This window comes from Mus musculus, chromosome 16, assembly GCF_000001635.26.
Source record: "Mus musculus strain C57BL/6J chromosome 16, GRCm38.p6 C57BL/6J".
NCBI lineage: Eukaryota > Metazoa > Chordata > Mammalia > Rodentia > Muridae > Mus > Mus musculus.
In genome coordinates this window covers 14434463-14461865 of record NC_000082.6, presented here as the reverse complement: position 1 = coordinate 14461865, position 27403 = coordinate 14434463, and the positions used below count along the sequence as shown (strand labels likewise).

General features: G+C 48.1%; 1 protein-coding gene across 4 annotated transcripts in view; it reads right to left on the bottom strand.

Annotated features, from left to right (window-relative positions):
• Abcc1 (ATP-binding cassette, sub-family C (CFTR/MRP), member 1) overlaps nt 1-27403 on the bottom strand; it is a 113426-nt gene that overhangs the window by 13013 nt on the left and 73010 nt on the right. Inside the window, exons 13-23 of one of the 4 annotated variants that reach the window (XM_006521839.4) lie at nt 25213-25359; nt 24133-24220; nt 21807-21879; nt 18392-18518; nt 16397-16573; nt 14221-14388; nt 13283-13466; nt 3897-3978; nt 2737-2842; nt 1899-2109; nt 658-968 (exon numbers count right to left, since the gene is read on the bottom strand). In XM_006521839.4, coding sequence (XP_006521902.2) covers nt 658-968; nt 1899-2109; nt 2737-2842; nt 3897-3978; nt 13283-13466; nt 14221-14388; nt 16397-16573; nt 18392-18518; nt 21807-21879; nt 24133-24220; nt 25213-25359 — 1674 coding nt within the window. Of the gene's footprint in view, nt 1-657; nt 969-1898; nt 2110-2736; nt 2870-3896; nt 3979-13282; nt 13467-14220; nt 14389-16396; nt 16574-18391; nt 18519-21806; nt 21880-24132; nt 24221-25212; nt 25360-27403 lie in introns of those variants that run through there. The other 3 variants (NM_008576.3, XR_003951767.1, XM_017316888.2) reach the window with 3 other exon arrangements.

The following is a 27403-nucleotide window of genomic DNA, read 5'->3' as shown; positions in this document are numbered from 1 at the left end:
TACACATAGGCAAAGAAAGAGTGGTTTCTACAGAGGAGACAAGGCATGAACCAGAACAGCTGCCCTTCTCCTGATGGAAACTGGTAGCTGAAAACCAGAATGTCCCCTGCCCTCCCTTGCAAATAGCAACGGTCACATAACTGTGCTTGATGACTTGAGGACTTCAATTCTGATCCAGTGGCCACAGGTCCCTGCTGTCAATCTCAGGATCAGAGCTACACACATTACAGATATGATAAGCATTTTGAACCATGAGACCAATTTAAAGATTGAAGATTTATGTGAAGACAGCAAAGCAGAGCTAAACAAAAAGGAAGGTGTTAATGGCAGCAAGAATAACCTAGGGTGTTGACTGACCCATGGGACTACACCAGTCTCAAAACGAGCTGCATCCTAATCTGCTGTGAGCATCAACATCCACCCTCCTGATGAGGCTGCTGTTTTTCATGTCACCACTGAAGAATTTAGTAATTCAGTCTAGTAACAACTGCCTTGAGAGCTGTGAGCTTTCCCCTTAATATACAGCTCAAAAGAGTAACAGTGATGAAAGTGAGCACACCTAGCTACTGCAAGCTAAAAGCAGCCCACTTAAGTATTCACAACACACAAGAGCAGAGCTGAGTGCCATGGTCACATTCTCACCAGTCTGAGGCTCACCTGCACAAAGAAGTAAACCAGACCCAAGGGTGGGATGATGACTGCGGCAATGGGCGTGGCCAGTAGGATGATGATGACAGCTCCAATGACACTGAAGAGTGAACCCATGAACATCTTGATGACCTGCGGGATCATGGAGTCCACTGTGTCCAGCTCCTTGGAGAATCGGTTCACTAGGTTCCCACTGGGTGTACGCTCAAAGAAACTCATGGGTGATCGCAGAACATTGTATAGCAGGTCCAGGTGCAAGCGACGGGAGGCAAAGATGCCCCCGATGGACACAGCCATGGAGTAGCCAAATATTGCTGCACCTAGGATAGCAATAGAGATGTAAGTGTAAGATGTAGGAGAGTGATCTGAAGGCTGTCACAGCCAGTGACAGTGCTGGAACTTTTGAAAAACTGAATTTTCCTTTAATTCTAATGAACTAAAATTCAAATCATTTCCCATGGCTAGCAGTTACTGTACCAGGCAACATAGCTCTAATAGCAGATGCTGATGCTATGTGAACCTGGGAAAATGCCATATCCTCTCTGTTCTTTGTTTTTTTCTCAACTACACTATAAAGGCTGCAGCAGATCCTGGCTCTGTGGGGAATGGGGGTGTTATAGAGAAACTCAAGGCATCACACCTGATCTGAGGGCTTGTTCCCAAGCTACCTCAGAGACCAGGAAACATCTGTAGTCCCTCCAAACAGCCCGCATTCCACAGTCCACAGTCCACAGAATTCTTTCTGGGACTTCTATTTGAGCCTCTTCCACCAGCTCTGGAACTGGTGCTGCCAACCTTGTCATCTGGCCCTCCCATGTTATCTCATCTGTAAAATGGGGACAGTGATACTCAGCTCTGAGCGTACAGTCAGTACTAAGTCCTTCCCCAGCAGCATGCTAGATACAGGAGAAGCACACAAAGTGAACAGACTCACTGCCCGCACCAGTGAATCAAGGATAGGGAAAGGACGTGTATACAAACCAGTCTTATGAGTGCACAGACCTTCAACAAGATCAAATACTCTGGGCTGTTTCATTTAATGCCAGCTCAACCAGTAATTAGCCATGTGGCTTGAGCTGTGGGGCTCTTTGAAGAGAGGACTGGGAGAGATAGAGGGTGGGTCTGAATTCAGCAATCATTTCAGGGTCTACCTTTTAATGGGATCAGTCTGGCTCAGTTTGGGGATGTAAATTCTCTGAGGACTTGGAAAGTCAGTTATGAAATTAAGAATGAAACCATCTCAGACACACCTTGCAAGATGCCCAAGGCCCCATAGACACTCAGCCGAAAATTCCTGTTCGCCTGAGTCCCATTGACAACAGGGGGGTCATCTGTCCAGAGGCTCAGCCAATAGTTAGAGGCCAGTGCAGATACATGGTTGCACAGGAAAAGGAAGATACTCAAGAAGGTGATGAAGAGGCCAATGGCCTTCATGTAGTTCCAGTACACTGACAGCTGCACCTAGGACCCATAGAATATTAGCATAAGGTTAGCTATTCCTTCGTGACTCCTCACAGCCCGGCCCTCCCTCCTGTTCCCAGACCCTCAAGAGCCTATCACTCCATTAGTTAATGATATCAGCCAGCAGTGGCAAAGCCAGGTTTTCTGCCTCCCACAGAGCTTCCAGTCAAGCACCTGAACAGGCTAATGCCCTGTCATCAATCACCCACTGAAATATGTAAGGTCCATAAGAGGCACAGAACCCATGCAAGTGCCCAGGTGAGTAGGTCCCGGGAGGTTGCCCTGAGGAAGTGATGTTGTAGAGTTTACCAGCTGTGAATGGAAAACAAAAAGGGAAGGGCTAACCTTCCAGGTGTAAAGGCCCTGAGGTGTGAGAGAGCACAATACATTTAGGGAGGTGACAAAAATGCACGAGTGGTTGCAGCTGCCTTGTGACCTGGATGGTCTCATTCAATAGTCCGGGCTGCTCACAGTCAGGTAGACATGAGACTCAAGTACCAACATGGATTCAGCAGCTCAGATCCCAACTCCAGCAAAAGTCACTTAGTGTCTGTGACCCTGGGCTCTGAGAGGCTTGCTGTGAGATACACACACCAAGCAAATCATTGTGCACTGTGCCTCACTCACCTGCCCTGTCTGGGCCTTGTCTGCTTCCATTAGCTTCCACGTCTCCTCCTTAGCTCCAGCCTTCTGCAGTTCGGCTATGCTGCTGTGTTGCTGGCTGGTATCCCCACTGTGGGAAGACGAGTTGCTGAGATGCCTGTTACCAAGGAGAGTAGGGAGCCAGTCAAAGAACCTTAGGGAGTGCGAGCTCACACATAGCTGTGCTCCTGTGTTTCCAGGGACAGGGATGTGTATGTCACGAATGAGAGCTGCTGTGGTGCGTGTGAAGAGGAAACAGAAAAATCTTTCATGTAAAGAAATTATTTGGGAGCTGTAGATGTAGCTCAGTTGGTAGAATGCATGAAGCTCTAGGTTCAACTCTAGCACTGGATAAAGTAGGCATAGCGGCACCACACCTGTAATCCTAGCATCAAGAAGATAGAAGCAAGAGGATCGAGGACCGGGCATTCAAATTCATCCTTAGCTATCTATTCAGTCCAAGGCCAGCTTAGGATACATAAGACCCTGCCTCAAAAACAAAAACAAAAACAAAAACAAAAAACAAAAAAAAAAACAAAAAAAAAACAAAAAACAAAAAAAAAAAAACCCTCAAACTAAACCAAAGCAGTCTTCTGAAAGCAGCATAGATAAAGCTTAGGGTCACTGGCTCAGCACTGGGCATCTCTAGAGCTGCAGAACTGGTAAGCCTCTGTCTGTCTGATGTGGATCGGAACAGGCTAGCAGCAAGCTAGAGCCCAGGAGACTGTAGGCCTACAAATGTGCCTAGTTCCCAAAGCAGTATCACCATTAGTGTGACTGTCTGTGATCATGTGCCAGCTCACAAAACCCAACATGTCAAACCCTGTATCAGCTACCTGAAGAAAGACACAAATCATATGGGGGTGGAGGGCAAGTTTCAGAAGCAGGAACATACAATTCAAGGGCAGGCCTGAATGAGTTATAGGTCAGTGCTGGTCCTTCCTGGGAAGGCTCTCGAAGGATGATGAGGCAGGCAGAATAGACAGGAATTCCAAATTCCTGGGAGCTATGGTGGTAGAGTGAAAGGCCACCAGTCCCTTCTCGGATCCCACAGATCCAAGAAGGAGCAACTCAGGGCCGGGCAGGAGCAACTCAGGGCTGGGCACACACACACATACACACACACACACATACATAATGCTTACCTCTGCAGGTGCTTTCCTACGGTGTCTGTCACCAGCATCCCATTTTCCACCGGCTTTGACTCCTTCCCTGAACCACTGACACCTGACAGAAGACAGGCAGAGGGAAGAATGTGGCATCAAGAGCTGGGCAAGAACAAAAAAGGCCAGGAACCCAGTCACTTCTACAAGAGACAACTGCGACTCTGGCTACCAGGGAGCTTGGGAAGACAATTGTATTGTGCTGAGATCCACCTAAACCTCAGGACTCCAGGAAGGTGAAAAGTTCTACTGACTGTTTAGCTGGGGCAGGCAGCACCAGGAGCCATGGGTGAAATACAATCACCCATAAGCAAGTTCAGGTTCCTGGGGGAGATGCTGGAGCCAAGGCAGGGAGGAGAGGCGGGAAGAGCACTGGACTCTAAGCACCCAGTAACCGCTTAACACCAACTCTGCTCCCATGTGATGTCAGGCTGTCACAGGAAAAGGGAAGATTCAAAGTTAAAAACCAGCCTGGGTTACATGTTGAGACCCTGTCTCAAAAACAAACAAATGTCAACCATTGTGACAATGGCATCCACCATAGGCAAAGGCCCAGAGGCCCTTAGTGCCAGAGCTCACACCCTCCAATTACAACGGCGATGCCCAGAGTCTGAGGAAGCAGGCCTGATACAACACCCATGTCTCCAGTAAGAGGGTTTTGATGTTTGAACAACTGGTGAGACCACATGGGAATCAGCTGCTAGACCTAATCCCAGAAGGATCTACTAGGTGTCAACAAGATCAGAACTAAATGTCACTTGATGGCGATTAGGGGCACCACTGTGCCTCCTGCTCAACAGCCACTAATCTGGATTCCCACCCTACACTGTCTCCTCCATTCTTTCATATTAACAGAAGAAGACAGAGACAATTAAGGTATCCAGGACTGCAGCAGGAGAGAGAGAGAGAGAATATATGTGTGTGTGTGTGTGCGCTCGTGTGCACGCGCAAGACAAAGGCTGCTCACAAATAACAGCTGGGGACTCAAAAAGAATGACACACAGACCAACACCAAATGCAGAGCCAGGTTCCCTCATGACAGTCCTGAGAGCTAGAGGGATGAGGGTCCCAGGATAGTTGTTGGGATGGGGTAGGGCTCCAAGCTGAGTTAGTCTTAGGTAACAAAGAGTCACTCTGAGGTGGGAGTGGCTCTGTAAATGAGCAGATACAGCAGGATCCTGCCTGGATCCTTACAGAGATTCAGTTCCTGCAGTCAAGAATCCAGGACTGTGGGACTGAGCTTTCACTTAGCTGTGTGCCCTGAGGAAATGCAAAAGCCTCTAAATGGGAATGCTGCTGACCTCCTATGAAGCCGAGGCCGAGGTGACATCACGAGGTTCTGCTTGTATGAACATCTGTAAATGTGTTCCAGGTAATTCTAGACCTGGCTGGGATAAGACTCACTCCTTTAAACAAGACCATGAACATCGGTGTCTATGTTTTCTTTAGTATGCTGTCTTGTAAGCACAAATGTTTGAAGATCAGTGTCTGTATTTTAGTATGTTATCTTATGAGCTGACATGTCTGTAGTAAGAGGTTTGGCTTCTTTTAAAACCCAGTTATGTTCTACAAATACATTTTTGTTTTAACCCCAGGTGTGGAACATGGGGCTGCTTCAGTTTGTCTACAGCCATAACTATGACTGACTTGTGCTCTAGGAGGGGCATAATTTTTACCAGATGCAAATAGTTTAATTCTGGGGGCTCTGGAGAGGGAATAAATGCTAGAGCTCCAAGAGGGGTAGGAGGGGCTCATAAGAAGGCAGCAATTGCTCTTGTCATCACTGCCACACACACACACCTGCCCCACTGCAGTTATGTTTGCTATTGGTGGATTGCTAAATTGCTGGTTTGTAAAACTACTGGATATTGTGTCGAAGATTGAAGTTGCTCCTAATCAGCAGGAAGTAGCCTATAGAAGTCTAGACCCTCTTTCTCTCCTACCTAATGTTGAGGGGTTGGAAGAAATTAGGGTAAAATAAGGGTTGGAAGGTAGAGGTTTTAGAACCCAATAAAATAATTTTAAGAATACACCAAGACATTTCTATGTGTATGCACATGGACAGAGGTTACAACATCTCAGCACTCGCTGTTTCTTGGGTCCTGTCCAATTTGAATTCTGAGACAGGGACACCCCCATCCTGGGGTCAGTGAGACCCAGGACCTGCCTACCTCCACTTGTCTAGTGCTGAGTTTATAAGCACACACACACCTGATGTTTTACATGGGTCCTGGGGATCTGAATCAGGTCCTCACACTTTTAAGGCAGTGCCTCACTCACTCACTTTTATCTCCATAACCCAGCCACTGCGGCTTGGCGCACGCCTTTAATCCCAGCACTTGGGAGGCAGAGGCAGGCGGATTTCTGAGTTCGAGGCCAGCCTGGTCTACAGAGTGAGTTCCAGGACAGCCAGGGCTACACAGAGAAACCCTGTCTCGAAAAACAAAAAAAAGAAAAAAGAAAAAAAAAAGCCACAAACCCCAAAACAGCCATGTTACTAGGCTAAAAGATAATAAGCAAGACTTCCCAGACATAAGCATGCACAATCATGGATAGTACACTCCCTATTCTTCCTGCCCCTGCCTCAGTGGCTCCAAAAGAACTTCTGTAGTGGCTCCTTCTCCACCTACCAGGTGTCCAAGGGTTGATGGTACACCTGGATCTTCTTGGGGCTCAATTGTGCAAGAAGGAATCTGAGATCTTGCTCACCTCTCCTGTTACCCAGTGTTCCCTTGCCTAGGCAGTGCTTGCCAGAATCCCTCTCTCGAGACCCTTATGACCTTATGACCGTCAGTGGTCATAAGACCAAGGACCACTCCATTCCTCTGCCCTAGCAGGCTCTGCCTAGAGGCCTCAGTTCCACTCCATCTCTAGGTCTCTGACTGACTGGTTAGCTATACAACTCTTTGTTTAAAATAGGTTGAGTAGGTTTTGTTGCCTGTCTAAGAGCCCTTGGTCTGAACCTCAACCCCACACTGCTACATATAAGAGAAAGTGGGGGCCGCAGTACAGCTATCAGATTTTGCTGCAGCACACCCCTTGTCTTAGTTAGAGTTTTACTGCTGTGAACAGACACCATGACCAAGGCAACTCTTATAAGGACAACATTTAATTGGGGCTGGCTTACAGGTTCAGAAGTTCAGTCCATTATCATCAAGGTGGGAGCATGGCAGTATCCAGGCAGGCATGGTACAGGAGGAGCTGAGAGCTCTACATCTTCATCTGAAGGCTGCTAGCAGAATACTGGCTTCCAGACAGCTAGGATGAGGGGCTCGTTGCCCACACCCACAGTGACACACCTACTCCAACAGGACCACACCCTCTGATAGTGGCACTTCCTGGACAGGGCATATACAAACCATAACATTCCTCCTCTACTCCCAACGTCACCTGCATCATCCTTCATGCCCAGAAATATATTAAACAGCTTTGAACCCTGTCTTTTTCCCTATCGTTCTGCTGTGTACCCAGCATTTCCCACCATGACCTCTGAGCAGTATGCTGGCCAGGGTCACTTAAGCAAGCCTGGATCTGGAAATACATCCCAGAGTCACCACAAAACCTTAAGATGAAATTTGTCCATCCCAGATTCCCACCGAGCACTAGCAACAGTGACTGTCTCAGAAGCCTACAGCCCAGCACCATAGCCCAGATGCTAATGATCTTCCTCAGGACCACTCCACTGTCATGAGATTCGGAGAACTGTGCCTTCTTTGTGTTCCTACTTAACTCACCTGGGAGACTGAATAGGTAAACTGGGCTTCAGCATCACCATCCCACCTGGGCTTGGTGCACAGAGTTACAGTTCCAACTACTCTGGAAACTGAGTCAAGAGGATGGCAAGTTCAAGTCAAGCCTGGACAACATCTCAACATGAAAAGGAAAGGAAGAGCTGGGGTTACAGTTCAGTTACAGATTTGCCCAACCTGCACCAGGGTCTGGATTTGGTCTCCAGCTTGGGCAGTAAAAGAAAAAGGAGAGCAGGTGTAGCTCAGAGCATTGGCTTGGCACAAGCAAAGAAAGCCCTGAGTTCCATCCCCACACTGTTGGGGGGATGGGCCTGGAAAGTGCTGCAGTCGGGGAAAGATGACAGATTACAGGCTCAGGAAGGAGTGACAGTAGGAGGTGGATGAATCCTTCACCCACAAACCCTTCCACTGGGCCAGCTGCATGCAGATCAACACAAAGGTCAGATAAAACCACTCAGCTCAGATGTGTCCTGGACACCTCCTCAGGACCTTTTCTCTGGGTGCTGCTCTCTGTCCCTCAGTCTCCCTCACAGATGCAGGTAGCACCATGACATTCTTTGTAATTTAGTCTGTCTCTCCTGCCAGAGTCTAGAATACACACTGGGTTTTATCTGCCATTCTACTCCCAGCTCCTGGTATACCAGGACAACACTGGAAAGGGGCACTATTCAATACAGCTGATGAGAGATGTATATGACTGACAAGTGACAACCAGTGAGGAAGTGGAACTGACTCTCCAATGCCTCTAGGAGCCACAGCAGCCGCATCTTGCCCTCAGAGTCTATGTACAATGTTTGCTGCAAAACCTGAGGGAAATGGGCAAACAAGCTTGGCTCTTCTGGTCAGATGTTTTTATAGCTCTATTTGCACAGGGATCTCTGACAGACACACAAGTGGCAATGGGGAGTCTAACTCAGATCTCATTGGAGCAAATACGCTTGCTTGTCCACTGAACTACCACCCCAGTCCTTTACCAGTATTTTTTAAATGAACACATTAACACATGAAAAGTCACAAAACATCCCTGGAGTCTCTCCTAGCACTGTTAAGGTCACTGACTCTACAAGCCAGGCACTGGCCCCTCCTACACCACAGGTACTGCTTGGCTGTGCTCACCTGCCATCCTCGAGCAGGCACCAAAGAGTCACCAATAGTTCCTGTACTCAAGAAGGCTTCAGAAGTCCTCCTGAGTTCAGTGGACTAGCCTCCTTTGAGGGGACAGCTCAATTGCCCCTTAGTGGATTCCTCATTTTCCCCCCAAATCAGACCTGTACAATTTCAGCACCCCCAGCGTCATTCCCAACCTCTCCAGGTGTGAGGAAGACAGGCAGCTGCTGAGGGAACTGTGCCCTACACAGGGAGCTTTCTGCATCTGCTGCTTAGAGGGCAAGAAACAGGAGCCTAGGCTGTCTGCAAACCTGCAATCCTCCTGCCTGGGCTGGGTAAGACAGAGACAAGTCCACATCACACCTAGCAGGAGGCTGGGTAGCTGAACTGGGGAAATGAACCCACCATTGGACTAGGAATGAGGTATTTTCACTGCCAAACAAAGTGACATTCATAGAAAATAAGAAACTGGGGTCAAGGAGAGGGTTTAGTGAATAAAAGTGCTTGCTGCCAAGCCTGAAGACCTGAGTTTGAATCCCTAAAATTTGTCCTCTAAGTGTTACACATACATACATGTGTGCGCACGCACACACTAAACACAGAACTATTTTTTTTAATATTAAAAAAGGCAACTAAAAAACACACAGTCCTCCATGATGTGTACAAAGGACCCTCACGGTTGGGTTTGGGGACAAGACGAGAGACAGACAGACTTCCTTCACAAACAGGATTTCAGGAATACCCTTACACATCAAGTTAGAAATGGTGAAGTGAGAGCTGGTGAGATGGCTCAGCGGGTAAGAGCACTGACTGCTCTCCCAAAAGTCCTGAGTTCAAATCCAGCAACCACATGGTGGATCACAACCATCCATAATGAAATCTGACACCCTTTTCTGGAGTATCTGAAGACAGCTACAGTGCAGTTACATATAATAAACAAATAAATAAATAAATCTAGGAAGGAAGGGAGGGAGGGAGGGAGAAGAAGGGGGAAGAAGGGGGAAGGGAAGAAAAGGAAGAAAGAAAAGGAAGGAAGGAAGGAAGGAAGGAGGGAGGGAGGGAGGGAGGGAGGGAGGGAGGGAGGGAGGGAAGGAGGGAGAGAGGGAGAGAGGGAGAGAGAGCGAGAGAAAGAGAGAAAGAGAGAGGGGGGGGAGGGTGAAGTGAAGTACAGTAACAGAAGACTGCCCACAATCCATCACTTGAGCTAAGAGATAAGGACAATTCTGCCTGAGAACAAATAGACCAGACTTAGGGCAGACCTTTGCAACCACAAGGACATGAACATGTGGAAGAAAACTCATTCCAACCAGATAGGAAGGCTAGCAAGAATGCAGGCCATCACACAGGCAAAAAATAAGACGTAGCCCCTCCTCCTCAGACACAGCCTCACTATGTCTCCAGCACACACTACTTAAACTCAGAGCCCTCCGTCAGCCTCCCAGCTGCTGGGATTGCAGAACTGTAGCTTTTCTTTCGGAACACTAGAGAGCAGAACAATAATTAGCAACAGTCAACAAGCAGAAGCAATCCCTGCCCCCACCTCCCTAGATGAGCAAGCTCTAAGTATACACTGCAGTACAATGACAAATTGCGCAGCCTTGGAAGGAGGTATGGCTGCAATGCAGACAAGCCTTGAGAATGTAAGGTTTGACTCAGCCAGAAAACATGAACTTTTCATAGTGCAGGCATGAAAAGATCAGAGAAGACTGGATATGAGTCCAGGAGTGCCTGCCAAGGGATGCGGACTCTTGGTTTTCCTTTGAAGTGACCAGAATGTTCTAAAGTTAATCACTGTGGCTACAAGACAGGATGTTAACAAACACCAGTTGACACAAATCCAATGGGGACATAAGGTTGGTACTGAATTACAGTTCAATAAAGCTTTTTTTCTTAAACTCCCAGTAATCTACCTGCCTTCGCCTCAAGTGCTGTGATTAGAGGTTGTAATCCTGGCATCTTAATATGACATCTATTAAAAACCACTATGATATGCAAGGCATAGTGGAATATGTCTTTAATCCTACCACTTTGAAGGTGGTTTGTTTCATTTTGTTTTGTTTTAATTTAAGGTCCACCTGATCTACAGGGGAAGTTCCAAGCCATCCAAGACTACAAAGTGAGACCCTTCCTCAACCTCCAGCAGTCCTGTCCCCTACTGGGGAGGAAAAAACTTCAAGGAGCCACTGGTAATACCCTAATGCTGCCATGGAAATGAGTCCCAATCCCCTAACAAGAGACCAAACGTGAGACCTGCCCTGCGGCCAGCCACTTTGTGTCCTTAGACAGATGTTTCTTCTCTGACATTCAAGGATTCAAGAGTTTCCCCACTTGGCCACTTGGTGGCTTGGTGGTTAAGAGTACTTGCTGATCTTGCCGAGGCCCAGGATTTGATTCTCAGCACCTACACGTCAGCTCACAACTGTCTATGACCAGAGGATCTGACTCCCTCTGGTCTCCGCAGGCAACTGCACAGTCTATTCATATTCACACACACATACATACACTTAAAACAAAAAATAAGTAGGAAGAGTTCCCTACTAAATTTAGAATGAAATTCAAACCGACTCCTTCAAGGCCCTACTGGGTGAGCCCCTCACTGTCTCACTTCCTATCTCCTACCCTGATTCAGTAGCTACCACTGTAGCCTCCTGTTCATTTCTTAAAACAAGCTGGTCCTGAAGCCTTTGCGTGTGCCTACAGCGTCTCTGGGTTGCCTCCTCCCCATGCCTAGCATCTCCTTAGGCTCCCAATGCCTATGCTGAATCCGTGGTCTGATGAATCCTTCTGCTTCTACATTTTAAGGTCAACCCGGGGGGGAGGGGGTGTCATGTTATTTTGTCACCAAACCTAAACTGTGTGTTTCCCCTTATAAATGCCATATAAAGACCTCACCCCCAGAGACTATTACAATGTCTGAGACGGGATCTTCAGAAAGATTACTAAACCCAAGATGCGTCACACTTCAGCCAGGCAGCACAACTCCCACTTCACTCCTTTCTCCACAAAAACGTGGCTGTGAGCCAGGCATGGTGGTGCATGCCTATAATCCCAGCTCTGGCAGGAAGATCGGATGGATGGAGAAGTGAGAGATGTGAAGATAAACAGAGAGGCCTGAGCACAGCACAGCCCACACTCTATAGCCAACTCCCAGGCTCAAAGCTCTGACATAGGAATTGCTTTCAATAGAGGGTATACAATATGGGCTAAGGAAGCATAAGTACTTCATATACAGTAGGTGTTCCATACATGCTCACATGGCCAGGTGAGTGGCCAGCAAACAGCTTTTTCTTAGTGACACCAAGCTCACAGGCCAGTCTTGAGACTGTAGGCTGCTATTTGCAGGATCTCCATTCATTGACTTTGATGAGAGTTTTACTTCTGGGAAACTGTACAATGGGAGTGGCCCTGTAGCTCCATCTGAGGGCCATCTACCTGAGATCTGTCTGGGGACATGTGGGAAAACAGACAGGTCCCAGAGAGGTAATAGCTAGGTGGGAAGCTGTCAAACAAGTTTCAGACATTTTACAATAGCTGTAACTAAAGCAGGATGCCCAGATCAAAGGGGCATCCCTGTGGGCTGCAAAGCAGACGCTGGCTGGCATCATCTCCGTGCATGTCAACTGAAGCTACTGCTCCCAAGACACAGGTAACCAGAGGGTCCTCTGAGAAAGCCTGTGTGACTAATAGAATAAGAGGCTACCTGAGAAGGCTGCATAATGGTCCCTAACTCACCAGCCACTGACGGAGGGACCCAGGCTGCTGGAGCCCGGCATTTGCTTCCTAAGTCCCCCAGCAACAAGGTCTGCAGGGACAGATTCAACTAGCACCTAAAATTCAGGCCAACAGCAGAACCCCAGGACAGTAGGTGAGGTGGCTGCAATGGTCTGATCTGTGGTGTTCTGTGTCAAAGGGGCAGTACAGCTATGGCTATCAAACACTCAGGACATCCCAGATGCCCAAGACTACACTAATGGCCAGCACATGCCAGGTAGCCCTGCTGTCACATTGTTCTATGTGGGTAGAGGTGAGGGTAGAGACAGACACGGGTCAGACAGTCTAAAGGAAGGGCTCCAGGCCACAAAGCTCTGAAGAACATGCCCACCATGAGCGTTCACACTCCGCATTAGGCCATCTCCTGTGAGCCTCGTGCATCCTAAGCTACACCATGGCTGTCACTAGTACTCAGCCCTCTTACGAATAGACAAAATATATTTTTATCCACATTTTAGCCACTGAAGAACCAAAAGCCCACAAGAGAAAGTACTTCACAGTAAGAATGGAGACTCATCTTGAGGTCATAAAACCAAAACCTGACCCTGTGAACCTGGGTGCCAAGTGCCGAGAACCCTCTCTACCTGACCTGCAAGGTTAAACTGACCTATTGGTCTCCAGAAGCCCAATGTGCTCCTACCCAATACCCTCATGAATTGCACCCCTAGAGCCCAGGTAAGACCCTCCCATAAGCAGCTATGATGATCAGAGCCAGCTCCTGTAGTTCCCTGCCATTCTTACTGTCATCCTCCGAGGCCAGGTCCTGCTCAGCGTTGGCATAGGTGCGCAGGAACTCAGCGAAGGCCCCATCCCGGTCTAGCAGCTCCTGATAAGAACCCATCTCTGAGATCTTGCCGCCACTCATGACAATGATGACATCCACTTGGGGCAGGTAGCTGATACCATGGGTGACCAGGATCCGTGTCTATGGGTAAAACATAGACCTGGCCCCATCAGCACCATGGAGGAGACACTGTCACAGCACCGTTGAGATTAGGAGTATCTCAGGGCATGGTTCAGGTCCAAAGGCTGTGGGCACACGCACACCCATTCATATATTCCCTCTCTCCCTCCTCCTCTCTCCCTCCCTTCCCCCCACCCCACCCCCCACACCCTCTCTCACTCTCTCCACAGGACCCACCCTGTATCAGGCAGGAGCAGCAGGGGACAAAGAGAGCAGAGGCCTGCCTGGTCTCCAGGGATAAAGACAAAATGAACCACAGGCATGGAAGTAGTATTGGGATAGGGGAAGACAGTGTAGAGAGAATGCTAATGCAGAGTTGAGAAGACTATTTGGGGAGGAACCTCTAAGAGGGAGACAGAAACTACCAAGAGTGTGGACGAGGGGATAGTAAGGCCACCACACTACCTGCATTAGAGCCCATTGTGTGTTTGCAGTACTGGGGACTAAATTCAAAGCCTCTGCACACTAGGCAGGCACCCTACCACAAGGCTGCATCCCAAGCCCTTGTCTTTTAAGGTAAGTTCTTGCTGTATAGGCCAGGCTAGCCTAACTCTTCCATCTCAGCCTCCTCAGTGCTGGGCTAACACACACACACACACACACACACACACACACACACACACACACAGAGGACGCATGAAAGCAAGCCCAAGGATCAAAGACTTGTCCAAGGCCACACTGTCAATCAACTGAAGTCCTGGCCCTGGGAGAATACCTTGTTCTTCAGTAGGCCCATGGGACCAACCACCTTCTCAAAGATGTGCTTCCCAACATGTGCATCCACAGCCGAGAGGGGGTCATCAAAGAGGTAGATGTCAGAGTTAGAGTACACAGCCCGGGCCAGGCTCACACGCTGCTTCTGGCCCCCTGACAGGTTCACACCCTAGGAAGACAGTGGGAAGAGTGGGTTTCTTGGGATCCCCAGGACCCCAGAACCATACAAAACAAGAATGGGGACAGAAGAGCTGCTGACTGGGGCACCTGGCCCCCAGCACATACTCAGGGGAGGGAAGTAGACAGTCAGGCCTGCTGGCACGTCTATCAGTCCAGCTGCTCAGAGCCTGAGGAGGCAGGAAGACGGCAAGTTCAAAGTGAGCCTGGGCAACATCTCAACTGAAAAGTAAAAGAAGGGCTGCGGGTGCAGCTCAGTTACAGAACATGAGCCCAGCCTGTCCCGGGGTCTGTAGTGCCACAGAAAGAGGAGGAAGCGGCAGCTAATGGTATCTTAAAACTCATCAGCCTATAGAAGAGTCTATAGAAGACACAGTGTGGATGACAAAGATAGTATTATTTGTATACCTATTATATTATTAGGCAGTAGCTGACACACCTACTGTTGCTGTTAAGTGTTCTGTGGTGAGCTTCACCATGAGCTACCATTCCTATTAAAGTCACAGAGTGAAGCTGGCGGCACCCAGGGCACTTCACTCACAGAGGAAGGGTTCAGCACTGAGCAGCAGCAACCAACTTCCAACAATGAGGGACCAACACTGTGGCCATGTACAGCTCAAATGCCCAGTGACACCTACTGAGTAAACTGACCCAATCTGTGCCAAGACTGATCCTAGTAGCCAGCTCCCATATATACATATACATATACATATAATATACATATACATATGATATACATATACATATGATATACATAGACACATATATAGGCAGAGCTAGGGATGGGGCTCGGGGCCTTTGCCCATACTAAACAAGTATTCTACCATTAAGCCACATTGCTATCCATTTTTAGTATGTTATTTTGAGATGGGATCTTGCTGGTTACCTATTCTCCTGCCTCAGCTTCCTGCATTCTGGGATGATAGGCCCAGTTAAAGAAGATCCCTTTAGTCCCTGCATATTGAACTGAAGTAGACAAAATCAGTCAACCCTTGACTCCCTTCAAACTCTGGCACTGAGACTAGAAGGGGACAGTCAGGTATCTCCAAGTGCGAGATCCCAGCATTAACAAAACGGGAAAGGCTGATAAGCAGGCTGCCAACCAACCCCCAGCCTGTTTCGAAGACCCTGGCAATCCTGCCTTGGATCCCACATAATACTTAGACCCTTCGGTTTGCTTGGCACCTCCAACCTATTTAAACAAGGGTCCTAGGCAACCCAAAGGATCTCCAGGTCCATGCCAAGTAAAGACACCATGCATCAAATAAGCAAGCTGGGGAGAAGATCCTTGGCTGGAGACTAGGAACAGACAAACTCAGCTCTCCCAAGAGGTCCCTGACACTGGAGGTGGCTGCACTTCCAGCACACACACAAGACAATCACTTGCCCCACAGCAAATGGGCTGGGAGTCTCGTCCCTCTTCCAAAGTGGCAGCAGAACAGGGGACAGGAGGGACTTAAGAATCTCTTTCCCTGGGACTCGGCATCAGGCAAGTCTGCTGGCCTCCCTGAGCCTCCCTTTCCTCAGCAGTGCATTAGGGATCAGAGCAAACCCCTCTCATGAGCTACCATGCAGATGACTTAGGTTAAAAATGTTAGTATGGCAGCAGAGAGAAGTGGGTACCAGCTAGTCTAGAGCCGTCCCCATCATCAGTCCCCATCATCACTCGTATGCACATCCCCTAGGTACACTGTGACCTTGTCTTGTCCTGCGGGTGGCACAGTATGTGGCAAAGCACAGCATACCTTTGGCTTTTATTCTCTTACTCTACATCACCACGTGAGAGGCTCCCACTTAGATGGCGACTGACACCTCAACTAAGACCACAGCACCAAGAGCCATATGGTGGATACCCTGGCCAGACTTACATAGCATGGCAAAAGGAGCTTAGCCACAGGCTAGAGACAGCAGGTCCCTGACAATCCACTCACAGGCGGTCCCAACAAAGTTTGTCACACAGCAGCAGCTGATGCTGCCAGCTGTACCCATGTCACACTCACCTTCTCACCGATCTCTGTGCGGTCCCCACTGGGCAGGATTTCCAAATCTGGAAGAAGGGCACAGGCTTCCATAACTGCCTTGTAGTAATTTTCCTGCAGGGGGTGCCCAAACAGTATGTTCTCTCGGAGAGAGTCATTCTGAATCCAGGCCTGCTGGGGCACGTAGGCCACGGAGCCCTGTGTGGCAGGCAGTGGAAAAGACAGACAGACTTGATAAAAAGACAACAGCAGACACCTGCCTGTGAAAAGAACCAACTTCCCAAAACACACACAGCCAGGATAAGAAGAAAGGAGGGCACTGATCCACTGGAACAACAGACAAGGAACAAAAGAATCCAACTCCTTTAAGGGACAGAAAGGCCAGCTTGACTGGTCAAGGACAACTCATGGGACAGCAGGACAGCAGGAAAGCAGGTGTCAGGGATTAGTTCACACATGGCTAGTGTCATGCCCACCTTTATCAAAAAAAAAAAAGGTGATAGAAAGTCACAAAGGATTCTAAACTACAGGAATAGAAATCAATGACCTAAATCTGTATCTAAAATCTCAGAAAAAAAAAAGACCAAATTGCTATTTAAACATTCCAGTTTCTATGAGCCTCAAGTGTCAGGACCCCTCAATTGTACAGCTCAAAAAATACTCAGCCATAGGCCATGTCTACCAAGACACTGGGGAAAACTAACACTTTCAATATACTTTCTGAAATCACCAGCTATAAATAGTTCTTGGACACAGGGCACCAGTGCCTGGGATGGCAGGAACCCAGGAACTATGAAACAGACTGCAGCATGGATCTAATGACAAACAATTTCCCTTTGTCAACCTTGGGCATGTTGGAAGAAACAAGCGAGCACATCCAGAAGCAGCAGCTATCTGCCTGGACCCAGATGCTGCTCACTTACTTCCAAAGAGCACTGAACCAGCAAGGGGAAGATCTGGATTGAAATCAAACAGTGACGTAAGACCACATCCCCACACTCGAGTTCTCAGGGGAAGGGGATGCAGATGACAGGCAGGTACAGGCAAACACATCTGGCACAAGCTGGCTCAAGCAAAATAGCTGGGGTTGTATTGTGTTTTTTTATCCCCAGCTGCTCCAGAGGCTGCTGGTGATACTCTGGATCTTATTTACATAGCAGGCAAAGGCCTCCAAGGGAATAAAGCACTTGTAGAAAAGTCCCAAGAGACTCATTTTCACAGCAGCCGTCAACTCACAGAAAGTTTAGCTCAGCTCAGAGCATGCTGGGCCTTGAATTGCTAAAGCCACACGCTTTCCCTCCAGGCCCGTATTAAGAATTCAAGTAACACTAAAGATTTAAAATGTGTTTCTTACACCAGGTTCTGAGATTATTCCAGCCACATCAATCAGTACTGAAGTTATGCCCTATTTACAAGATTCAAAAGAAAGAAGAAGCCAGAAGGTTCTATCCAGAGACCACAGGATGAAGTGAGAGCGGGGGTTGGGGGAGCCTTCCCTGACAGGATGCTGGGAGATCCTCCAGAGTCTTTACCCCTCCTTCCCTCTGTCCGACATTTTCAGGCAGATACATCATTGTATTTTGGTCATATTCACCATTGTGCCTCTCCCTTTCTTGGTTTCTTCCTCCCTCAAACAGCCCTTTCTGCTTTCAACACACGCACACGCACACGCACACGCACACACACACACACACCCTCGTGTATTATTCAGCCAGGAAAACAGGAAAATGGTTGGGGCTGGAGATCATGTGAAGTGAAATAAAACAAATTCAGAAGGAAGGCAAGAGCCATGAACAAGCACTCCTCGGCAGTACATCTAAGCATTCACGGCCTGTTGACTGAGCAGCTATCACATGTCACACTGGCCAAGGCACTGAGCAAAGAAAGAAGTGGCTGTCACTGAAACCTTGCTTTCCTAGATGAGCCGAGATGGCTGCTTCTTTTGACAGTTTGTAAGAGACACTGGGCTGAGCCTTCCTCCCAGACCATCTCTCCCCATCCTGGTCCCCATCCTACCTTGAGAGTCACATGTCCCTCCACCTTGTCCATCTCAGCCAGCAGGGCTGACAGCAGAGATGACTTCCCGCAGCCTACCTGGCCCACCACGGCCACAAGGGCTCCTTCAGGAATGGAGAAGGTGATGCTGCAAGGACACAATGAGGAGCCTGAAATAACACAATGTCCTATACCCTCCCTGCCAAGGGTGTGCTGGTCAACACCTGAAGACCTCCAAGAGTGTGGGGCAAGGAGGGCCATGGCCTCAGGGGCCCAATGTAAATGTATTACAAAGCCCAGGCAACACAGAGCCCAGGGGCTTGCTACATGTCACCCAAGAGAACTGATAGAGGGTATTCGCCTATCTGACACCACAACACTTTGTCCCCAGTGACAACTTGGCTGAGAAAATTCAGAAGACAGAAGACCAGGGTAACAGGCCAGGTCTGGAAAAAGATTCAAAACACTGAGGGGCTGCGCAGAGAGACCAGAGCTGAGTTCCAGAATGGCCTTATCAACTGTTGTCTTTATGTTTGTGTACATGTGTGTATACTTGGGGTGGCCAGAGGTCAACACTAATCCTCAGGGTCTGTCTGCCTTGTAGTTTTCTTGAGACAAGGTCTATACTAACCTAGAGTTTTTCAAATATACCAGGATGGTTAGGCAGTAAGTTCCACGGATCTGAAGCACATACTACTACATCCAGATCCTCTTCTTGCACAGCAATCACTCTATTGACTAAGCCATCTCCCCAGAACCTTCCACCCCCATCCCAGGTAAGGTCTCACAATAGCCCATGCTAGCTGCCAACTCACTATGTAAGCAAGATTGATCCACCACTCCCGCTCCTCCTGCCTCTGCATCCCAAATGCTGAGATTACAGGTGTACACCACCATGCTCAGCTTTGCAATGGCCTGCTAACGAACAGAAGTGCTGGTGCACACCTTCAATCTCACCACTTAGGAGACAGGTGACAGAGGCTGGTGGATCTGTGTAAGTTCGAGGCCAGCATGGTCTGCATGAGTTACAAGCTAGTCAACATGGAACAGTAAGGCTCTATCTCAAAAAAAATAAAGGAAGAAGAAGAAAAGAAGAAGAAGAAGAAAAGAAGAAGGAGGAGGAGGAGGAGGAGGAAAGAAGAAGAAAGAAGAAGAAGAAGAAGAAGAAGAAGAAGAAGAAGAAGAAGAAGAAGAAGGAGGAGGAGGAGGAGGAGGAGGAGGAGGAGGAGGAGGAGGAGGAGGAGGAGGAGGAAGGAAGAAGGAAGGAAGAAGGAAGGAGGAAGAAGGAGGAAGAAGGAGGAAGGAGAAAAAGAAGAAGAAAGAAGAAGAAAGAAGGAGGAAGAAGGAAGAAGAAGGAAGAAGAAGAAAGAAGAAGAAGAAGGAAGAAGAAGAAGAAGAAGAAAGAAGGAAGAAGAAGGAAGAAGAAGGAAGAAGAAGGAAGAAGAAGGAAGAAGAAGGAAGAAGAAGGAAGAAGAAGGAAGAAGAAGGAAGAAGAAGGAAGAAGAAGGAAGAAGAAGGAAGAAGAAGGAAGAAGAAGGAAGAAGAAGGAAGAAGAAGGAAGAAGAAGGAAGAAGAAGGAAGAAGAAGGAAGAAGAAGGAAGAAGAAGGAAGAAGAAGGAAGAAGAAGGAAGAAGAAGGAAGAAGAAGGAAGAAGAAGGAAGAAGAAGGAAGAAGAAGGAAGAAGAAGGAAGAAGAAGGAAGAAGAAGGAAGAAGAAGGAAGAAGAAGGAAGAAGAAGGAAGAAGAAGGAAGAAGAAGGAAGAAGAAGGAAGAAGAAGGAAGAAGAAGGAAGAAGAAGGAAGAAGAAGGAAGAAGAAGGAAGAAGAAGGAAGAAGAAGAAAGAAAGAAGAAAGAAAGAAGAAAGAAAGAAGAAAGAAAGAAGAAAGAAAGAAGAAAGAAAGAAGAAAGAAAGAAGAAAGAAAGAAGAAAGAAAGAAGGAAGAAAGAAGGAAGAAAGAAGGAAGAAAGAAGGAAGAAAGAAGGAAGAAAGAAGGAAGGAGAAGGAGAAGGAGAAGGAGAAGGAGAAGGAGAAGGAGAAGGAGAAGGAGAAGGAGAAGGAGAAGGAGAAGGAGAAGGAGAAGGAGAAGGAGAAGGAGAAGGAGAAGAAGAAGAAGAAGAAGAAGAAGAAGAAGAAGAAGAAGAAGAAGAAGAAGAAGAAGAAGAAGAAGAAGAAATAGAGCTGTAGGCTCTACAGCCACAGTGGCTTGTCATCAGTGGCTTGTAACACTGCTGCTTCTGCAGCTGACAGCTCAGAACACTGGTCTCCGTGCCCAGACCAGCCAGCCACATGGGCATCCCAGGCTCGCAAGCAAGGTCCCTTCCTTGGGTACTGGTTTCAAAGCTGGCTAACTATATGGATCAACTGTTTGATTCTTCTGTGTATGCACATAGGAGTGCAAGGTAGAGAGAAAACTCAGGTGTCATTTCTCAGGTACCATCCATCTTTTTTTTTTTTTTTAAGACAAGGTCTGTCACTGGCCTAGAACTCACCTAACAGGCTACTGAGCCCCAGGAATCTTCCTGTTTCTGTTTCCCCAATGCTGGGATTACACGGTGTCACCATGCCTAGCTTTTGTCACAGGGATTCTAAGGACCACATTCGGATCTTTAATTATTGAGTCCCCTCGCTAGCCCCTGAAACACTCATTGCTGTTGAGTCTTTTGTGCTGCATTTGTGAGGAGCAATGCCATGGGACCACCCTACGCAGAACACCCAGGGAAGCAGTTCCTCCCTTCTTCTAGGGATATAAGAATATCCAAGATATTCTTATAGGCTAAGGGGAGTCAAAGGATAAACAGAAAAGACTGGAGATTCAAAGTGGCAAATCAAAGGACCAGGAATCCTGATGCCAGAAAGATGTGGGCAGTGGAGTATTGGCACAGGAAAGAGAAAAGCATTACAAATAAAGGAGGCAGGATTTAAGTTAGCCCTAAGAAAGGCCTTTACACTCTGAGTAGTTAGTGGAAGCAGAAAGGGAGAGACTCCTTTCTCTGAACAGTCTGTACTGTGCCTGATAAAATACAGCAGGCAAGTTGCCATGTCAACTGCTTAGGGGCACACATAACAAATGTGGTTCCAAAAAGGTTCCACTGGCCTTGTGTTTTGGATTCCTTAAGGAGATTGGCACCAGTCCAGTCCCAGTGACAGCAGAGCTCTACAGGCCCCTGAGACCCTGGGTCATGCTTTACCTGAAAACAGACTTTCTCACTGCCCCAAACCCCAAACTCCCCTTGTGGCCCAGGAACATGACTTCCTGTCACAATCAGAAGGGACACCTATACCAAGCACCTTCTGAGCTGCTCCTCACAACAACCTAAGCAGTTGTGACTGGACCTTATTCCAGATGGGTAAACTGAGGCTCAGAAAGGCAAAAGTTGGGGTCACAGAGGTGAAGAGTATTTAGAGCCAGTGTCAGTGTGCCCACCTCCCAGGCTTACCCATTCAGTGTGGGAGGTTCACCCCTGGCCCAAGTGAAGGTTGCATTCTTCACAGTGATGCTATTCCCTTCGCCTGGAAAACATAAGGGACAACATGTCAGGAGTCAACAGGTGCACCATGTGCAGATGCCCTACTCTGGCCCACTACTGAGGCTGAAGAACCTCGCTGGTCACTCAGTGCTTGGGGACACCTTCCCATTTCTCAGGCTGGAAAGGCTGAGTATGAGCCAAGGTCAAGGAGAAAAAGTTGCAGCCTCATGGAAACCTCTCTCCACCAGGGTCTTTTCCCTCAGCTCTTGGATCCTAAGACATCTTCCCTTCCTGCTCCCCTCCCTTAGCCACTCCACCCTGCCTACCTCCCTCCTAGCAGATCAATGTTTCTATTGCTTCCATGACAATCAACCAGCATCCACTGGAAGGCTACTAGGAAACAGGACGTGCTGCAGAAAGGTGGGGGAGGGGAGGCATTTGGCCAGTGCCCACATTACAAGGCCCAGATTCCTGAGGATGCTACCCGCCTCCATTTCTCTCCCCTGGCTGCACTTTTGCTTCTGCCTCTAATTTTTAAGTCCCTTAATTAGCTGCCAGAAACACTTTCAGAGAGTGATAGGCCATAGCAAGGAGGTTAGTAGCTAAATGAAATTAACCACAGCTCCCCCAGGAGGAAAAGGCTTGTTTCTCACTGTGGTAAGGTTCAAACCAAGGTGCACGCTAAGCAGAGCCTGTATCCTCACAAAAGAGGAAGCTAGGCATGTCACTCCAAAGAACTGGCCGGAAGCTGCTGCAGTCCACGGGTGAGCGGCAGCAGCCTGAGCTTTAGGGGAACATGACAGGCCGGGCTGCAAAGTGGTTACACACTTCAGCAACAGAAGCACTGCTCAGGACCAGTGGCTCAGTGGCACTTGCAGAGAACTGTGTACAGCTTGGCCGTAGGAGCTCTGGGTCTGGAGTCTACTTTGCTGGTCCCATACAGACCAGCAAACCATGGACAACAGAAAACCATGGAAAACAGTCCCAGCATTTGCTTGGGCTGTAGTTCTCAGAAAGGAACAACTGTCCTCCTAGTGGACACTTGAAAGTTCCTAAAGATCATTTTTATTGTCACAATGGGATGACTACTATGAGACATAGGGAGATGCCAGGGGCACTACTCACCACCCACAGTCATAAAGCTGTCCTCAACAAGGACTGTGAACCCCAAGGGGCGCCAGTGTGATAACCTGGTAAGGGCGGCGGAGAGCAGCTACTACCCTCACAGAACAGCAGACCTGTGACTCGCACGTCACCACTCACACCCTACAACGGCCCACAAGACTCCTGGTACTACATACATTGGCACCTCATCACCAATAGCCAGGTACTGTCATCAATTCTGTTTTCTGGGCTCTGAGCCAAAAGGTGTCGGTTTGAGCCCCAGGACTACCACTTCCCAGCTGGACAGTCTCTCTGGATCTCTTCCCTCCTGTGAGCCAAGACTGTCCTGGAGCTACCACACTAGACCACTACAGTAGGAAGCACATGCACACAGAGGCCTGAGAACAAAGGCTGGCAGGAGAGCAGGTGATCAAGAAATCTTAGTCAAGAACTTCCCTTCTGGGGACCTCAGGCAAGTTTGTTGACCCTGATCCTGCTCCAAGGGTCATGATACAGTGGTCGTATTTTAACTAAACACCCATGCCAGAAAAGGCTTAACTCTCCTGGTGCCAATAACAGTGACGGCAAACTGCCTAGACTCCCATACAAGACCCCAGCTCAGGGGCCAGTCAGAAGGATCAACTAGTCTAAGAAATAAACCCAGTGATAAAAATCCATAGGATGGCTGGCTAGGCCTGGTAGCACAGCCCTGAACTCCCAGTTATTTAGGAGACTGAAGACCCCAAGTTTGACCAGCCTGAGCAACATAGACCATGTCTCAAAAAGTAAAATGTGAGCCGAGGCTGTAGCTCAGGAGTAGAGCACTTACCTAGCTATGTGAAGTCCTGTGTTCAATCCCCAACAGTAAATTATCGATCAATCAATTAAAAACAATTCAATTAAAGGCACTTTTACTCCCATGATCCAGATGAGAAAAATGAAGCTGAGTGCTCGGAATTAGGCAGGAACAGAAACTGGGCGATCCCCCACCAGGGCAGAACCAAGGCCTGGGCTGAAAAGCCCAAAGTGTCACTCACACTGCAGGAGCATGGAGGGAACAACAAAAATCGGGAACCCCATTTCTGCCCTCTCTGCAGAGGTGGGACCCTGGGTCTTTTAGGCAAGCTGGGCAGAGTCAAGCTCTGGGGAGGACAGGATAAGGAGCCAAAGTGGGCAGAAGACAGGCACCCACCACTCTTGATCGACCTCCGCTCAATGCTGTCTGGCTCCAGCTCCTCATGAGACAGAAAAATCCTGAGACGCTTGAGGGACACGCTGGCCTGGGGAAGAAGCACAGGGTGTGTCACCTGGATAGCATCTGGGCCACCTGCCACACTGAGCCTGGTGCAGCCTTAGAATAAAACTCGATGTCCACAGGAATCACTACATGAAAGGTAGGGGCTTCCTCCTACAATGGGATTTGGAAGGTAGCCACCTCTGCACTGGCAGACTGAGTTTGACCTCAACAAATTACTGGGTTCTGGGTCCTAATTATGGAACGACAATACATGCAGCAGTACATATGGGCAAAGGGTCTGGGTTAGCTTAAAAAAAAATTCCTTCAGTAGAGAAAGAATGAAAGTAGGAAGGAGGGATGGAGAGAGGTCCTCAGTTTTCAACAAGCACATCAGGACCCATCAGCAAAATATGAAATTGAAAAAGTAGGCCAAGATCTGTGTTTTTCAAAACACCAGCTTAGAGAGGCCAGAGGAACATAGAATATTCCAGAAAGATTCTTTGAGATTAAAAGGGAAGTATTGCTGTGAAGTCCGTATCTCCCATCTGGGCTGGAGTTTTAGGCCAACCTTGGCTACAAAGCCAGACATTCTGTGCCAAGAAGGAAAATGTGTTTCTTTCTCAGAGTAGAATCAAGTGAGCCCTTACTGCTGAGAGAGGAGCCATGCTGGGGTAGTGGATCCAGTAAGTGGATCCACGCATAGGGCTCTACTGAGTTCTCTAGGACACAGCAGCATGAGCAATTTGGAAAAGCATGGTCAAGGCTGCACAAATAAACCAGTGGGGCAGCTTGGGTCCAAATGGCACTGAGAAATCTGTGGATTCCATGGGCTGGAGTGCACATGTCCCCTCCTGCTTCCTTGCCACCCACATGCCTATACAATGTTGCTAATGACCATGAGAAAATGACAACAGCTCCCACATCCAATCCTGGTTCCCACTGTCCCCCACACCCCTGCAGGATGCTGCTGCTGACCGTGGTAGGATTCTGAGAGCCCCTATGGTACCCTCTTGGCCCCCTCTGTCTGATACACACCTGCACAATGCTGCTGATAACCATGGGCAGGATGTTGAGTGGGAAGCGCAAGATATTGAACAGGGCTAGGGACACAAAGGCTTTCTTTGCATCTAGGATATTTCTCTCATCCACAGTCACAAAGACAGCAAAGGTTGACAGGGCCACCTGCAAACAGAGCAAAGTGTTGAATGGTGGAGGAGCCACAGCTGCACCACCCCTGGAAGGGGTGAGGATTCAATCAAGACAAACCCCCTCTACAGGGTTGAAAATGGCAAAAGCCCAAGGGAGATAGGAAAGGGGCAGGGGCAGGTACAGAAGCAGGACTCCTGCATCGTAAAGAATGGACCAGAAAGATGGATGATCAGCTTTTCAAACACCTGGCCACTATGTAAGTATTCTTGGTATGCAGGTAACGCTGGGGTCCACTCCCAAACGTACAAAAATACAGCTCAATTGGTGGAGGGCTCTCCTCGCATACATGAAGCTCTGAGCTCACCCCCAGTAGTACATGAGGCAGGTACGGTGGTGAATGTCTGTAGTCCCAACACTGGAGAGGAGGAACCAGGAGGATCAGAAATGCCAAGTCATTCCTACAGAGGGAATTCAAGGCCAGTCTGGGCTATGAGAGACTCAGTCTCAAAAACAAAACAAAAGCCAGAAAGTCCCCATATCACATGGCACATGACAGATTGGTGGGTCTGCACATCCCTCCTCTAATTCTGAGATGGGAGCCTCCCTGGTGTAATCTAGTGGGCAGCCACAGGGCCCCTTGGGGGGGTGTGTGGGGGGGGTCGGTCCTCTGGAACACAAATGGGATAAGCAATCCAGAAAACCATATATATAGGACAGATGACAAGCCCTGATCCTGGAGCCACCAAAGGCTTTCCCCTGGACAAAACCCAAGCAGAAGCAGTCATACACAAGCAGTCATGCACAAGCAGTCATGCACATCAATGCCATTTCAATCACTTCTAGAAGGCAGTGGGCTATAAAACCAGAACCTATTCACTCAGAACACATCAGTTCTGTGGCTGAGTATGGGCTCTGCTCCCCATATAGAGTTGACACACCTATGAGGTACAACCAAGCCAAGTGCTGGGTGCAAATTCTACTGCATCACCCAAGAGGCTGAGTTTATTCCACCTTACACACTTGCCCAGTTCCCCTGAGCCATGCTGCCAAGGATTATATCTTCCTGGAAGCCTGGGTCTGATGCAACCAGCAAGGAGACCTGTTTTCTGCTATACCTGCCACTAGCCAGCCAGCAAACCCAAGGAACTTTGAGAAAAATTATTCAAGGAGGGAGGCGGTGCTCCAAAGCCCATCAACACGCTATCATATGAACAGTCCCAGATGGTAGCTCTTTCAAGAAGCCTGGAACATTAGCCTCGTAGATTATTCTTTCTTTTTTTTTTTTTTTTTAAACTTTTTTTAGACATGTGCCTACTATGTAGCCCTGGCTGTCCTGGAACTCACTATATAGAGCAGGCTAGCCTCTGCCTCCTGAGTGCTGAGGTGTGTGCCAGTATAGGGATACTGATTAAAATTTATTTCTTAACTCACACATTAAAAACAGTACAGATTAATGATGTACTATGTGATACATTGACACATGAACTCGGGTCCCACACCATCCCTCCATGGAGCAGTAGGAGGGTGGATGGGGGCAGGAGGGAGGCCAGGTTGGACAAGAGGGAAGAAAAGATATGGTGTGTAAAATAAATAAATATTTTTTTTAAAAACCCACATTCTTTTGTTGTAGCTTTTCCAAATGGCCCAGAAGTATCTGTTTCACCTGTTGGCACTGTGCTTCCTTCTAACAGTAATTTCACACTGACCTATCAACCTCTTCCTACCTCTTTTTCTCATGAAAAAGTATGGGCTCAAAATCCTCTAAAAAGATTCCACACAATGGAATATTAACTACTCCACTATAAAAAGGAATGGCATTCTTTTTTTTTTCTTTTTTTTTTGATTTTCGAAACAGGGTTTCGATGGCTGTCCTAGAACTCACTATGTAGACCAGGCTGGCCTCCAACTCAGAAATCCACCTGCCTCTGCCTCCCAAGTGCTGGGATTAAAGGCATGTGCCACCACCGCCCGGCAAGAATGGCATTCTTATACACACTATTACTTGAATGAAACAAAAAGTGTCATCATAAGTGACAGAAACAAAATGCCAACGTACTTTATTCTGTTGCACTAAATG